This window comes from Polyodon spathula, chromosome 13, assembly GCF_017654505.1.
Source record: "Polyodon spathula isolate WHYD16114869_AA chromosome 13, ASM1765450v1, whole genome shotgun sequence".
Taxonomy (NCBI): Eukaryota; Metazoa; Chordata; class Actinopteri; order Acipenseriformes; family Polyodontidae; genus Polyodon; species Polyodon spathula.
Window position 1 is genome coordinate 10,460,895 of NC_054546.1, and position 16,288 is coordinate 10,477,182.

Here is a 16,288-nt window from a genome sequence, read left to right on the forward strand (position 1 = left end):
TAAAATATGACTTTACCTTAAGTGCATCCTTCTCCTCTTTGTTATAGCATGTGTTAAAGTTTTGTTGATAAAATAGTAATGGCTGTGAAATGTTGTCACGTAAATAAGAATTTATGTCAATTTAACATTTTGAGAACAATTGTGTAAACAAAATAACTCTTTGCAGACTGAGTCTGGCTGTAGTTAAATTTTAATGAACACATTACTTTCAAACTGAATTCCCAGGTGTCAGTTTCCATAACTTATAGTACAAGATTGCAAAGTTACTGATATAATCTATTACATTGATGGACAGAATTATACCCAGTGCTTCCTGCCCTCCCCAATGACGCACACTAGCTTAGTGCTCTGTGATAGTTAACGTGATTTAGCACCAGGCCTGGGGGCCAGTGGGGATAGAAAACATTCACAAGAAGGTAGGGGCCGATACTGGCCCTCAGTCTAGTTTATAAAGCTGGTCTTAATTCACCACAAATGTGTCACCATTAAAAGGGGGGAAAAAAAATCACAGGCCATAAATATTGTCTAATTTATTAGCTAAAAACAAAGAGTTTTGACTCATTTGTGATGGGATTATTTGAAATAGTCTTGTCAAGGAAAAAGCTAACTTAACCAAAGATATATTTTACACATTGAAACAGATGCATCATCTCTTGGCTTGTCACAGGCAGAGCTAAACAAAAAAAACACACAGAGGAGAGAACTGGCAAGCAGCACGCTAATTTATCTCACTGAGAGACAGATTGAAGAGCAAGTGAAATAAAACAAAGTTCTTTGGGCTTAATCAGGGGACAGGCTATAACCATTATAAATAATATATTTTGTGTTTCTCATTTAGATATTCCCTTGCTGTTTTATATTGCAAGAAAAAAATGTTCATATTTTAAATACCCAGTGTTTACATTCCGTACAGCAATTGCATTTATGCAAGAGTGAGTGGTCAGGTAAATTAATGTGCCGTTTCTTAACCACACAGGTTTGACTTGCACAAAATATCCCCCCCCACCCCCCACCCCCCCACACTTCTCACCAGAATTAAATAACCACTCAAAAGCTTGACGTAAAGCACTCCCAATGCAGTTGGTACTTAGTTAGGTGACTTGCTTTAAACCAACAAGGACATTATTCTTTAAAAAAACATGCTTGGGTGTACTACCGTACTGCAGTATGCATTACGTGACCTTGGAATTATTTAAAGGCACCTTAACCAAAAAAGGGTTTCCTCTTGACTATCCTTATTTTAACTGCTACTTACAGCTTAAAACAATGTAGTGGCAGAGTATTTTACAGTCCTGCAAATCTTTATTACATTTGACACTGGGTGTGGGTAAAACTCAACAGAAAAAAAGAAGACTGTCTTAATAGCTAATCCCAGTTTAACAAGCTCTTACATTTAAGTCGGAATTTTAGGCCAAGATGGTATTTGGAAGGCTCACTCCCATTTACTAAATGTTATCAGTGGAGACACAATTTCAGTAAATTCACATGCTGTTTTATAGTTTTGATGATGTTGTGTGGTTGAGGTTAATTACAGGGAGTGATGAAGTCCTTGTTTTCATTTTTACTTCAGTCAGGGGTCTACAGTGTGGCCTGAGGCAAAATACCTCTATACATCAACCCAGCAGCTGTAAAGCTGGTCACAAATCTGGCTCTTAGTGCATCTTTAGCTCAAAATGCATGTGAATTCAACAACACATACAGATTGAAAAAAAAAAAAAAGATTATAATATTTGCCCAAATGTCTTCTATCAATCAAGCAGATGCAATAAAAAATAAATACATATTTGATGTTCTCCAGCAAACAATTGTGGGGTGCAATCTTCTATATGATAAGATCATTTATACAGTTAGATCCCAACATAGCCATAATATAGTATGTTACTGTAATTACTGTATACTTAGCAAAATAGATCAGGTTTTATGGGTCATGTTTTTTCTTATTTTATAAATGGGTCACAAACTTAAACTATTTTCACAAAATGAGCAAAATATATTAAACTAAAAAAGTGACCCATTAAATAAAGTGTGAACTCCACAGGTTAAAGCTTTGTGAATAGAGTCAATTTGCACTTAATACACTTATCATTTTTTGCCTGTGAGCAAAACATCTTATGTAGTCATTAAAAGCTGTTCGAAAAAATCTAAAAACATTTATAAAAACAAGTAATTTGAATGCTTTATTTAAATGAAATCCATGGTAAGAAGCACTTTACTTTTGTACTGTGTTCATCAAAGAAAAAATAAACGGGAGCAGGGAGCATCTCTGGGTAATAGTGATGTCATTAGTTCACTGTGGGGTCACAGTTGGGTTCTTCCAGGCGTCATTAGAAGACTTGACTTCTCTTAAAAGAGGCCATATTAACAATAAATCTTCCAGGTCACTGTTGACACGAGAATTTGACACATGATTAATGACTTTTACCAATAAGATGCTGTTTAAGATATTTTGACTGGCCCATCAGTAAAGAACACAAGTTACATGATGATTTTGGTGACAAATCTTATGAAATGCTTTTTGTGCGTTAATAAAGTTTATTTCATCCCCAGCTGTCAACTGTTGCCTTTTCACATAAATACACGTTGTGTAAATCTGTCAGCAGTGGGTCTGTAGTTAGGCTCCTGTGTAGATATTGGCCTGTCTGTGAGTTTATGACAAAGTTAAAAATTATTCATTAAACTGACCTGCGGTTTATTCACTAACTGGAAAATTGCCTCACAGTTCTATTTGGTTTGTAGATGTGATCACAAGTAAAATTTTAACTTAATCAATTGGCTGTTTCTGTTGACAAGAAATTTATGTGCTAATAATTTGCTCGAAATAGATGCTGACTGTAGGAAATGAGATATCCATCATAGCCTTGTGTTCCACCAGCTGCACCGCGGCTAATATGAAAGTATTTCAGCCAGCGACGACCCTGCTGTTTGTGCAGTCAGGATTATATATACCCACGATCCATTGCCTGCCTGAGAGGCGCTCATGGAGGTTTATGATAACAAAGACTTTGTGATTTATGGCTTGCTGTGAAAGCAGAGCTTGATGAGATTAAACAATTTCATAGCACAAGTGTTTCTCAGGACCTGATTTGTAGTTGCAAGCTGATAGTAAATCACGTTTATATATCTGAAAGCGTGCTCAGCAAAGGAGTGCAATTACATTTTAAGACAGCTACTTTTTATTTAATTTTTATCCAGGTTTTGTCTCTCGTATTCCCTGGCTGTCATCAAGCCACTCACCTTCATAAGTCCTTCTCTTTCAAGGAGGCCATATAGTTAGGGCCTACGAAGCCTTAATTGTCTAGTCTAACCAGCTTAATAAAAAATGGCAGGTACTCGAAAGTGTGATGCAGGTGCTCTGACTAAACAGATTTTTAATTCATAACTTGAATTTAAGATCCCAAATTGTGTAATCTGTTTGTAGTCAATTCACTGTTTACCAAATATAATGTATTTAAAATTTGTCCCTGTTGTGGGAATATTACGCACGCTCTTTTACAAATATTATACAGGGGTCAGTCTGTAACCTTGAATGGCGTTTACATGTGTATCATTACAACCCACATGAATACTAACCCATTTTAGTTACAGCTGTAAAAAAAATGCAACTAAACCAAATACTTTATATTGGGATTATCTGACTTTATAAGGGTGCAGTTTATGCTTAGTTGTTACATTCATAGTACAATATAGATCAACTCAGTTTAAAGTATGATTGATCCTACATAATTATGTGCTTTACCCCTCTGCTTTTAGCATACCTGTGGAGTGTGTTTTACAAGAGTACATTGTACTAGGGGTGAGCCTTATACAAGGCTCCACTTTTTCTGTGTATGACCAGAACAAATATGTATACTATGTTGTGAGTTCTACATTGCACTGTTAGTATTTTTGCATGAATTGGATTCATGTTTTGTTTTTGTTTTTTATGAGATCCTGACTATAAAATACCTGAAGCTTATGTGATGAGAATTTTCAGCATTTAGTCCTAAACTGTTCTGTTGAGCCAATGGTTAAATTTGTGTCCTCTGCTTTAATTTGTCATGTATTACTTTGTAGCTTATTTGGATTCTTGAAGTAACAACCAAGGCTTTTAAAGAGCCAGTATGATGGCCATAAAAGTTCTAACAATACCTGTATTGGACTTTGTTGTGATGTGTCCTATCGTCCTGGATCATTTGATATAACTTTCAGTACATTATGAACTGTTTTGGGCAACTCTGATCTATTATATACAGGAAATTAAGTAGGGCACCCCCCCACCACTACACTCACACATTTTACAACACGTTCAAGGGGCAAAGCTGCAGTATCAGTATAACTTATTCAAATATCATCAATATTATATTTGAAACTGTGTTTTTGTGTGAACTTATATTGGTACTATTCATTAAAAAAAAAGGTTGCACGTCATTCACCTCCAGTGATAAGGTAGCAGCATTTAAATGCCAGATTACTACTATTGCGTTGAGCGAGTCATGATTCCGGCAGTCTTTTGAAATCAAACCTGTGTTTTTTTTTGTTTGTTTTTTTAAGTAGCACTGGAATTAATGTCTGCAATTTAATTTCCCGGATTTCATTTGGAAAAGCACAAAGGAATCCCTCAGGTAACCCAACAAGGAGGCGAGTCTCTCCGAAATGGGAAAACAAGAGAATATCAAAACACAGCACAGAAACATTTTCAGGTCTGGCAAATTGGTTTATAATTTAAAAAGAATGCGTGTACAACACTAGGACGTTTTAAACTATAAAATTTGGTCTTTAAATTCAATTTTCTTAACACTGAATTCCTTAATTGAAACTATACATCAGAAAAAAAAAATCTACATTTAGCTTACTTTCATCGAAACCTAATTGACTACGAAGTTCTGATCTAAACAATAGCAGATCTAATTACTGTTCCGCTTACAGACAGAAATACATTTAGGGGAGCATATGCCCTGTCATAACCTTGATAAACAGAGACTTATTATAATTAATTACTAACAATCATCTCAGTTTAAATTGTTCTGCTTTTTAGATCAATTGAGTAGACCTGTGCTACTCTGGACTGAGTTTCAATGACCTTTCCAAGCTAACATATACCCTTTATTGTGTCAGCTCAGGGTTACCAAGCTTTAGCAGTGTTATACAATATTCATACAAACAGCCTGTCTGTCAATTTACCCAGGCAAGAGGAGTTATGAAAAACTTGATGTAGCCCAAGCTCTCGACTAGCTTGGACCCAGGCTTGTAATTTGAAAAGTCAGTAGTGGCATCAAAATGAAATCCTTTTTAGTTTTTCTATATGTCTCACAATGCATGAAAGAATGCTGCAAGAATAAAGAAACACTGACAGTTTTCTTCTTGTGGTGTCAATGGCATGTTGAAAACAACAGGCATAAAGAGTGCTTATGAATACTTTTACTGTGTGGTGTTAGCAGCCTGGAATAGCACTTTCTGAGAAGTACAAATCAATATATTTGCATGGGTGCACTGTTCAGTACCAATGCTGTTCTTTTGTACTAGTTGCAGGAATTGTTTTTCTCATTAAGTAATATTGGGTTTACTGCTTTTTAATAAAAAAAGATGGGTAGAAAAAATAATCTCAGCTGTGTATTGTGTTATTTCTTTAAACACAATCTCTTTTTAATATTATTAAAACATTTTGCATATAAATTGGAACATTTTGAAGGTTGCCAGAGATACCATAATGTTTAGAATATAATGTGCTTTTTTTTTTTTTTTTTTTTTTTTTACCGTTTTTGTGCATTGTATAAGTATGTATTTTATTCCTAGAACACAATTTCAGATCTTGTGCATTTAACTAGTGGTGAGAGTTGAAAATATTTTAAATGACATGTAATTGCACAGCAAAGAACAAATCCTGGTATATATTATGAAACTCACAGTAGTACGATGACTATTTGTTTATAAACACATCTTTTTTTAAAATGATTTTTAACTGCATTATTTTATGTAAAGTGTATTTATTTAACCAGGCTAGAACCCTTAAGATATACGTTTGATATTCAAGGGGGTCCTGGATTGAAAACAGGAAGGCCATCAACTGATCGAATTTACCCTGTGACTCAAACATTTTGTATTGCTGCAACCACAGTATATAGCACCTACATGTGCCATATACCAAATGCCAATAATGCAATATCACAAAATTCAAACACATTTGAAAATATGAATCACGTTTTCCTGGTGACACATATTCCTGCACAACCTGTACAACAATATCATTTTTTGACTGAATAGTAAAACACTGCTCTAAACCAGCATACAATATTTGCCTTTTTATGCAGGTTTTTTCTGCAGCAAGCATAAACTGTGACAAGTGGTGATGCCTTCTTAACTGATTAGGAGCTGTGTCTAGTGTCAAGAATGTCTTCATGTGTGTGGAGTATTTCATTATTATAAGTTTCAGTGAGCAGGACTGTCACACCTGGTTGTCTAAAATGATTTTTTCCCCCCCAATTAGATACTTTGAGACATTTCAAGAGCGCCCAAAAAGTGCTTGAAGTGATATGTGAACTCTTAAAGAAAATGAGTTCTTGACATAATCTGAAACATGATGCCTTCTTAGCAAAGCTTATCTTGCAATGCAGTTCTCTGTAGTGTACATTTGACTTACTCCTCCTATGAAGGAGTTTGTTTTTGTTTTTGTGCTTTACCTACTTCAGTCAAAATAGATTATAAGAGAGACTTCTAATTATGACTTGAAAACTAGGAGAAATGCTTAATGCCTCCAGTTAATATGAAAAGATCAGTACTATTCTTTCATGTTTCTTTTTTTAATATTCTTTTTTTGGTTTGTTTGAAAATTCTTAAGATTTCTGACTAATTTAGTTATACTGTAGTATTAGGTAGTCGTGTTATTTATTTAACTGTGCTTTGTGTTAAATACCGATCTGAAAAGTATAGATAGATATACCGTATATAAAACATTTTGACAGACAGATTGTTTTATTATTGTAAGTTATGCAGATGATATTATCTTAATATACTAATATGTTCTTTTGTCCCCTTAATGCAAGTAACTTCATTATTCAGAAAGATATACACATTTTACATTTCATGTGTTTACAGTTGACTGCTTCAAAAGTGACAGGTAAAAAAAAAAAAAAAAGATGAAGAGCCCCAGACACACAGATCATTTTTGTTTGTACATTTTTTCATTCCAGAATAGTGAATAGCCGCTAGCTAAAATGGTTCTTTTGACTTTGGTAATTAGTGTTTACACATACTGGAATAAATAGGTACTATGCAACACCAAACAGCTTTCAGCAACAAGGTCAGTGGACTCTTTAAAATTCAACATCATGAGCCTATTTAAGTCTAGGGCTTGCTGGTCTGAGCCTTTAACTGCCTGTTGTACATAACCTACGCTTGTCTAACATTGAGCTGCACATGAAATGTACCACTGAACAACAGCTCCCCAATTTTGCATCACTCAGGAAACAAAAACAGTTTAACTTGTGATCAGCGATCATATGATCCATTTACTGAGTGCAAGCTCTGTCAAGCAGAACTGGTAAATCATTAAAAACACGCTCAACATTATTCCTGTTGACTAAACATCATGCTTACATCTCTTTTAACTGTGAAGAGTAAGGCATCATTACTTTAAATGTTATTTATACTGCCATTACCTGTGAAAACAGAATGGATACATAGTTATCACACAATTACAATTAAAAATACATTAACAGTAGAATAAGTATAACATTACAGTTGCTACTTTTTTTTTACATAATGCCATGCAATTCTCTGGCAGTAACTGCAAAGATTTCTTTATTTAAAATAACAGTATGTTTTATTTAAAATAGTCAAACAGGCTGTACCAGTGATAGTGCTAGTGCTACACAATCGTGAATGACTTGTTTAGGAATTTAAACAAAGTAAATATACAATAATGATGTTGTATTTCTGTCTAAATGACAGAAGTTTCTGGGAATATTTTACTGGTTGTCAAAAATGTATTATTTTTATGTTTATTATTAATAGTAGTAGTAGTAGGTATATTTTATTATATTTTTGCTATTATATATTACAAAAAAACAATGTTAGGGATACAGTAAACTGTTAGGGATGCCATATTCATCATTCTGAAGAATGCAGGTGATATGTTATGAATTATTTAGGACTAATTATAGATTAGCTCATTATTTTTCTTGCTGTCTTTATAAAGAGTGACTTTCAGCACCTCACAATTTCACAGTGATTAAATGTGATGGTATCCCATTTCCAAAATCAAAAACAAACTTTTGTTATATATATATATATATATATATATATATATATATATATATATATATATATATATATATATATATATATATATATATATATGAGGTGGGGTATTAAACCTTGGGTAGCACTTTTTTAAAGTTATGCATGGTTTATAACAGACTCCGCCTCTAAAGTTATGCATGGTTTATAACAGACTGCACCTCTAAAGTTATGCATGGTTTATAATAGACTCCGCCTTTAAAGTTATGCATGGTTTATAACAGACTGCGCCTCTAAAGTTATGCATGGTTTATAACAGACTGCACCTCTAAAGTTATGCATGGTTTACTTATTCTGTAAAAATAATGTTTGAAGATTCTTCACTGACCCAAACAATAGTAATTTGCAATAACAATACAAAAATATTCCTATTTAGAAGTGGTGTGTGAGAATTAGGAACATACTTTTAGTAAATTGTTTGGTTAATGTGGTCATGACAACCAGACTTTTGTGTTTCAGAAGGTCTGTTCTGTATTTATTTGCCAAAAAAGGTCAGTTGGATATGTTTGCAGTTCAAAGGAAGTATTTGACATTGACTGACAGCAGTAATATCATAAACAGCTATATATATATATATATATATATATATATATATATATATATATATATATATATATATATATATATATATATATATATATGCCATTACTATTGTGAGAGCCTTATCAATTTAAGGAAGCAGTTTGATGCAATATTCTCATATTAAAGTAGATTTTCTGTAATATTTGTCAATATTTTTGCATGAATATTTTTGTATAGTTTTTGCTGAGCCTTTAATAACAGATTGCTAATTAACAGTTAGTCATCATTGTAGATGTAATTGTTAAACTATGCACACATTTCCTTATTGTTTTTCATCACATCTTAAAGTCTGGGCTTGGTTTAAAAAAAAAAAGGAAAGTTTTCCATGTATAAGAATATTACTGATCTGCACCCAAAGGGGGAACATATCAAGATAATTTGTATACATGTCTTTTGCAAACAAAAAAGTACAAGTGGTGTCAAGAGAAAAAAAAAAACAGAAAACTTGTTTCTTCTAACAATTGCTTTAAGCAACAAAATCTCCTAAAATCCCCAAACTCCCTTTACGGATGAGTTCCTGCTCTCTCACTTTCCTCATCTCCTTCTTAAAGGGAGAAAGGTCCTTCTTTAGGGTACGATAGGTTGTAGGCTGATGCTTAGCAACAACATTCCTGTGCCTTAAGTAGCTGTAAGCCCCTGGCTGAACCCTTTGATGTGACTGTCAGGGCAGATTTAGCACATTGTCTACTTGTCCAGATGTATAAGGAGATAAAAGGAAGTCGTGTTTACACTTTTTTCCAGCTGTAATTAAATTGTGTACCTGATGATTCTCTGAGAGATCAAGATGAAGAAAACAGGAATCCACTGGGGCAGAGAGTGGAGCCACTTGTCAGACAATCACCTGACATCGCAGGAATTCTCCTTGTAAAACCACAGTTTAAGCAGTGCTATGAAATGCTGTTGAATTTTCAGGTCACACATGTATAAATGGCTCCAGCAAGGCAGCTAAAACTCACAATCTCTCAAAACAATTAGCATCACATTGTAATCATGTGCATCTTTCATTCTTTGACATTTATTGTTAAAACATATTGTGTAAGATCGGTGCCTGATATACACTCCTAGAACAGATCTCTATTTCATAGTGACATTTAACAGAGAAATAATTTTCAGACAGTCTGGTCCCAGAGGTATAAATACTGCTGAGGTATTATCTGTAAAACCCATTATTGTAGAGTTTTTAATCTTCAACTTGTAAATTCTGCAGCATTATAATAAACTGTAGTGATAACTTGCAGTATATAAAGACAATAATGATTTCAGCATCTAGCATATGCCCTGGGCCTGGCAAATTAAAACAATGGTCCACTTGATGAGCTGTCTTCACAGAATACTTCTGCAAGCATCTTAAATAGACTACACTGCAGCACCCCCATCTGCTCAGTGTAGGGAGTGGAGGTAACTGCAGCAGTTTAATCGACACCATTGCCTCATTCTTGGAAGGCCCAAACAAAGCAGAAGCATTTACATACTATATAGTGTTAGTTTTGTGGAACAATGTTGTTACACCCAAGTTTTGTCCTAGGTTGTGTCATGTTCGAAATTATAATTTGTAATGAAGAGGCAGTGTGCTGTGCTTATTGACCTTCCTTAGCAATTCTGGTGGCTGCAGTAACGAATGACACATAAACCATTGTCTCAGAACATGTCTCAACATTGTCTCAAAACTGACAAAAATTGAAAAGTGTGACATTTTTAAATCTAACATGAAATACTGTACTACTATTATGGCTTCCGGCAGACTTTTGCAATATCATTCAACATCAAACTTTTTAATAGAATTTATTTTCTAGATGTAAATATTTTATATATATATATATATATATATATATATATATATATATATATATATATATATATATATATATATATATTTTAGTTTAAGAGTTGATACATCAAAAAGTTTTAACATTATGTAACATTTCTATAATCTCTTCTATAAGAATGAATCATAGCAGTATTCACTAACTTTTTTTGTCAGGCAACATTGTAAGTTTTACAAAGGTTTAAGCTGATAATTTGAGGGAGTAGCGAATGTTGGAGCTAATAAATTAATCCTTGAATAAGAAATAGCGGTGTTGCTGAAAACCTTTGTAATGAGGGTGGAGTATAATCAAAACAATTCTAGCCCACTGATCTCAGAGGGTTGTACGTCCCATGGATTTCTCACAAAAAAAAAAAAAAAAGCCGCTAATAAAGCTCCCAGCTGCCAGATATTCCTGAATATCTAAGCTTTTAAGAATTAGATCTTGTGCTTCATTTGAAAGTGCTATGCATGCAAGTGAACAATACTATAGAAGTGTAATTAAATGATATCTTTTGTCAGGCTAACAATAGAGATTATACAGCTCACTGAGATCTTTGGCCCCAATAAGCATTCTTCTTACCGTGGGTATTTTCATTCTTTACACTGTCGTTGTGTTTGGAATAGGGTTCTAGCGATATCTACATTTTATTTAAGAATGTCTAGGTTCTGGGCAAACAGTGCACGTTCAAACATCTATTCTCACTTACTGTTAGAGCCAGTTTATTTGGACTGACATATTGAGGGTAATTTTCTGCAGATTTAGCAGTCTTTGAAAACCTATATTAAAACTGGTTGTTGCTGGGTTTTTTTTTTTTAAAATAACAGTAAACTTACATGCATCTATTACTTACCAATTAATTCTGCCCAGTGTTATGCAAAGCTGCCTCTGAATGTTTCTAAAAAATACCCACACAGTACATTAGAAGTCTGTTCTGATGTTGGCCTTATAATACATAGGAAAGATGTGCATACATTATAAACAGGGGTGATGCATTCTGTGCAGTTTCACCGCATCCCGTTCGGAAATGAATCAATTCAGACTGCCTAAACCAGCCTTTGGCTTTTGATTAAAGTCTTAAGGCCTATGATCAAAGCAGTGCCTTGTCGGTCAGGTCTAAAAAAAAAAAAAAAAAGGTCTGATAACAGCTGGGATTTGAATTTAGTTTTTCTTTAACATTGTTTCTGGGGGGATTCCTTTTATCCACAACCTCCTTTCTCATATTGAGGATGGGTCATTGAATAAGCTGAAATGAGAGAAAGGCTATGGGAGGAAATGGGAGGGGCGTGGAATTAATCTTCTGAGGAAATAAATGTTTGATCAGCAGGCAGAAGGGGTTGGAAATCTCCAATGTTGACAGCAGGCAACTTTCTGACTACCGCGTGATTGACGTTTCTGCCTCTCCAGTGGGAGGGCCAGTGTCCAGTGGTGCTCAGGCATCCTCTGCCTGTGGGTGGTAGTGTTAATAATGTGGCAACTGGAAAGATTAATTGTAGACAAGCAGCAGGATTACGAGGGGCTTTGTGGGTCCAAAAGGAACATTGGTGGGGAAGGCCTCTGATCTGTCAGGCTGAGAGGAAATTAGTCAGGGCAGACTGGAGCTGATTTTGGTAAAATGGTATTTAGGATGTTAAAGCCAAAAGTCCAGAGGATATTGAAATAAACAACAATTAAACTAGTGATATTTTCAAATGGCAATACCCTCCCTTTCTGAGTCTACCATAGCTGGCAGCAAAGACAACATTTATTGGCCTTTTGTTCACTGCACTTTTAATAACTACAGTTAAATGTACATAGAAGTGCTTAGTTAGCCTTATTATATCTACGTGGCTCATGAAATTTGAAGAAACACACACACACACACACACACACACACACACACACACACACACAAGATATGTGTTTTATGATTCTGTCACTCGTCCTTGTGAAAGTCATCTCCAAAATGGAACCAGTGAATGCAGTGAATATATTTCATTATATTATTATTTTTTTTTTTTTTTAATTAGTCCCAATGAACCGCTTCAACTTCAAACACGTTTGGAAATGTGTTCACTGAAAAGCAAGTGTTTTGAGCAAGTGCAAAAACATTTTCCAGAAAGGAATACAACCATCTGCACGGAATAAATTAGTAAGATAAATTGGGAACATTATTTGACCTGTTCATTGATGACTGAAACTAAATTATTTCAATTTCACAGGTTCACATTTTTGGGACGCATAAGCTGTTGTGTAAACCAATATTTTAGAGTAGTTTTTTTGGTCCAAGCACACACTCAAAGCATTTCACTCTTGCAAGGTATCATATATCAATGTATCATGATTGATTACTGTTTTGAAGAGCTGTGAACATAGAGCCGGGATGATTTGTCCTTAAAAAAACAGTTGAGAAGCTTTAGCTATCCGTTAGTCTGTGAACATAAATTATCCAAACTCCTTTGAGCCTATGTTTGTTTCTTATCTAACAGTTAATTAATTGAACTTGATCAAATATATCCAAATGGAGACAGTTCCAACTTTTTGAAGTGGCTTGTGTTGAGACAGCAGAGCCGAAGTTTGAAAGTAGTAGTTTCATGCCATCTGTTGGATTATCAACACATAGCAACTTATTAAAGTGTCAACCTCAGCAGTTAACTGACCTTCTCTTCACCTCTAACCTAGTTCATTGCTCAGCAGTAGAGAATGGGGCCTTCCCCATACCCCTCTTAAACAACAGGGGTCCAGCTAATCAGAGCCTAGACTGTTTTTCTCATCTTTCCTTTTCTTAATGAAACTAGGTAGTAATATAGTAATAAAAGAAGAAATGGCGTTCCACCATTTTCTGTTCTATTTACACGGCTTAAGACACAAACTAACCAGAAATGGCCATTCAAATAGGAAATAATATATATTTTATTGATACTTTTATTGGTCCCCCTATAGTAAAGTGGAAACTAATTTAATCTAAGAAACTTCAAAATGATATTGCAAAAGTCTACCGGAATCAGTGGTGAATATTTTCAGAGCATTTAGTTCAGACTCAGTAGGCAAAAGGAGAAAAACACCTGTTCATTTCACAAGAGTATAACCAAACATCTAATTAATACAATTCAAGGCCTTTCTCAGGGAGTTTGTTTCTAGTATTATAACATTACCTGTCTATAAATGTTTTCCTTTGTCCTCGTCACATTCCCGCAAGCACCCTCCTTCATTCTGTTAACATGGCAAGGCACTTGTAAAGGGGGTGCCAAAGCTTCAAAACCTTAAGGAAAAACTTGGTATGGGTCATGAATATAATTATCTTAACTAATGTATTCTTCTTTTTATTTAGATTAATGTTATATCATTTTCTGTTTCAGTCATCCCATCCTGGTGACTTTTTAAAACTCAGAAGTTTAACTCTGTGGCCTCAATAGAGCTGTCAGAATAATGTCTAAACAACTGGTACACCAGAGTGTTACAATTAACCTGTCCCCTTGCAACACTCTGCCCCCAGTCAATGTAAGAAATAGCACTTATGTTCTGCGTGGCATTTCTTACTGATGTATTTTTTTCTAGAGTGGTGCCTGCATCGGCAAACCCTTGTTAATTACATTTTCTGAAACGTTACATCGGAAAATAAGACATTAAAAGAAAATGGAACTGATTTGCTCAAATAATACATAACGGATAATATTTCAGTTTCAAAAGTCTTTAATCATAAATTGTAAATTAGTCAAGTAAACTGTATCATTGAGCTGCAATCTTTATTTTATGTAACCACACAGGAGTCCAGGGATCTGAGGTCTGCCTCTCCAGGGATGCCTTACACTCCTTTGCCTAGTGGGTCCAGGGATTCTAAAAGTCATAAAGGTAAGTTTGTTAGGAACAAAAAAATTGCAAACCAAACCAAAAGCAGTTTTGAATTATTGAAACAGCACATGGAGTAAGTTCAATCTAGCTGTAGTGAACACTAGAGTTGTTTTTTGTGAAACACAGTCAACTGGAACCAGGAGCTGTTTTTTTGGGTTCTTTTTACACACACACACACACACACACACACACACACACACACACACACACACACACACATATATATATATATATATATATATATATATATATATATATATATATATATATATATATATTAAAAAAATTTCTAGCTTGATCCCAAATGTTCTCTGAATAATAAATAATATCCAAATTACGTGTATTTTTCATACTCATTACGGATACTCATGTATGCCTGTACTCTGGCCTATCCCTTGACTACAAGTAAAATCTCTATTTTGCCCTTGTCATCATAAGAAAATCGAATTTAATAATAATAATCAAAAAAGGTGTTAAAAAAATCCTTTCAGCTGTTACATTTACCAAAGCATTTGTAGGTGTTTGAAGGCAACAATAACAGATAATATGATCAGTAGCTTCCAGTGTATCAGTAAACAGTTGATGATTAATGTAATTTGATGTACCATTATTCATCAAGAAGTGATACAAGCTATTAAAATGCTGAATGAGAAACAAAGCACTGGAACCAGTTTGAACTTTAAATACAGCTTCAAATAAGGTAATTATCTTTCTCAGACATCATTGGCAATCCTCTAAGTTATTATTATTGACACAGTTGTTAGGCATTCATCCCATTTTCCAGACACAGATTTGGTCTCATTGAGTTTTAAATTGATTGCTGAGGATGTTGTGGAGTAATTTATACAGCAACTTATCATAATTAGTTTTAGTTTGTAGTTGCCTTAATGTGTGATGCAGTTAATGTTTCACAATTGATTTTGCTGTATATCTGTATGAACCTGTTTAATGTGAGCCACCCTGAGATCTGTTATAGATGGGCTAGTATTAATAAATTGATATGGGAACCAATAAATCATATTTGCTGCAGATAGAAAAAATAAAGATTATTTTTCAAGTGGTTATGAATAACGCATCCTGAGATAAATTATATTCTGCAGTGATATAAGAAGATTATTAAGCATATAAACAATTGCCTCTACAATATTTTGTAAACAAGCACCTCATCGTCAGATTTGTTGTCTTCTCTGATTGATCCCATCACTCTACAACCCCACCCCCCTCATCTCAATAAAACACAAAATAAGTTGAAGATTTACAGTTTGGTCTAGGTGATCTATACTTCAACTGTGTGCATTAATCACTACTCCTTCACAGACATCCCATATCATTTGATAATAATTAACAGTGCTCAACAAGAATTCAAATGACACATTAGGATTTCTAAACAATAGCAATTGTTAAATAAATACTAAAACACTGAAAGGTCACTTTCTTGATGAAAATCAGGGCCAGAAATGTTTTTTTTTTTTTTGGGGGGGGGGGGGGGGGGGGGGGGGGGGGGGGGGGTTCCCCTGGTAGTTTTGGCGTTTGCCCCACCCACTTCCCAATTGCCATATTGACTTCCCAACTTCTCAAACCTTAAAATGTACTTTTTGAATGGAAACTGTAATTTTTCTTTGTAACTTGGAATGCAGCTATGAAATGAAATTCTAGGATATGTGAATGCAAGGAATCATCTTGGCAGTTGAAGCTAGGCCTATTGCATTAGTGCAAGATAGTTCCAGTTCTAGATAGACAGCTTGCATTCTTCGGTTTTGAAAAAGTGATTTACATGGTTTGATTGGCCTGCCTAT

The 16,288-nt window shown here is 34.5% G+C and overlaps 1 protein-coding gene across 1 annotated transcript in view; it reads left to right on the forward strand.

The window, feature by feature from the left end:
• Positions 1-16,288, forward strand: part of LOC121325609 (leucine-rich melanocyte differentiation-associated protein-like) — a 309,297-nt gene that overhangs the window by 257,909 nt on the left and 35,100 nt on the right. The window contains exon 6 of the mRNA XM_041268416.1: positions 14,408-14,492. Within this exon, the coding sequence (XP_041124350.1) occupies positions 14,408-14,492 (85 nt within the window). The remainder of the gene's footprint in view (positions 1-14,407; positions 14,493-16,288) is intronic.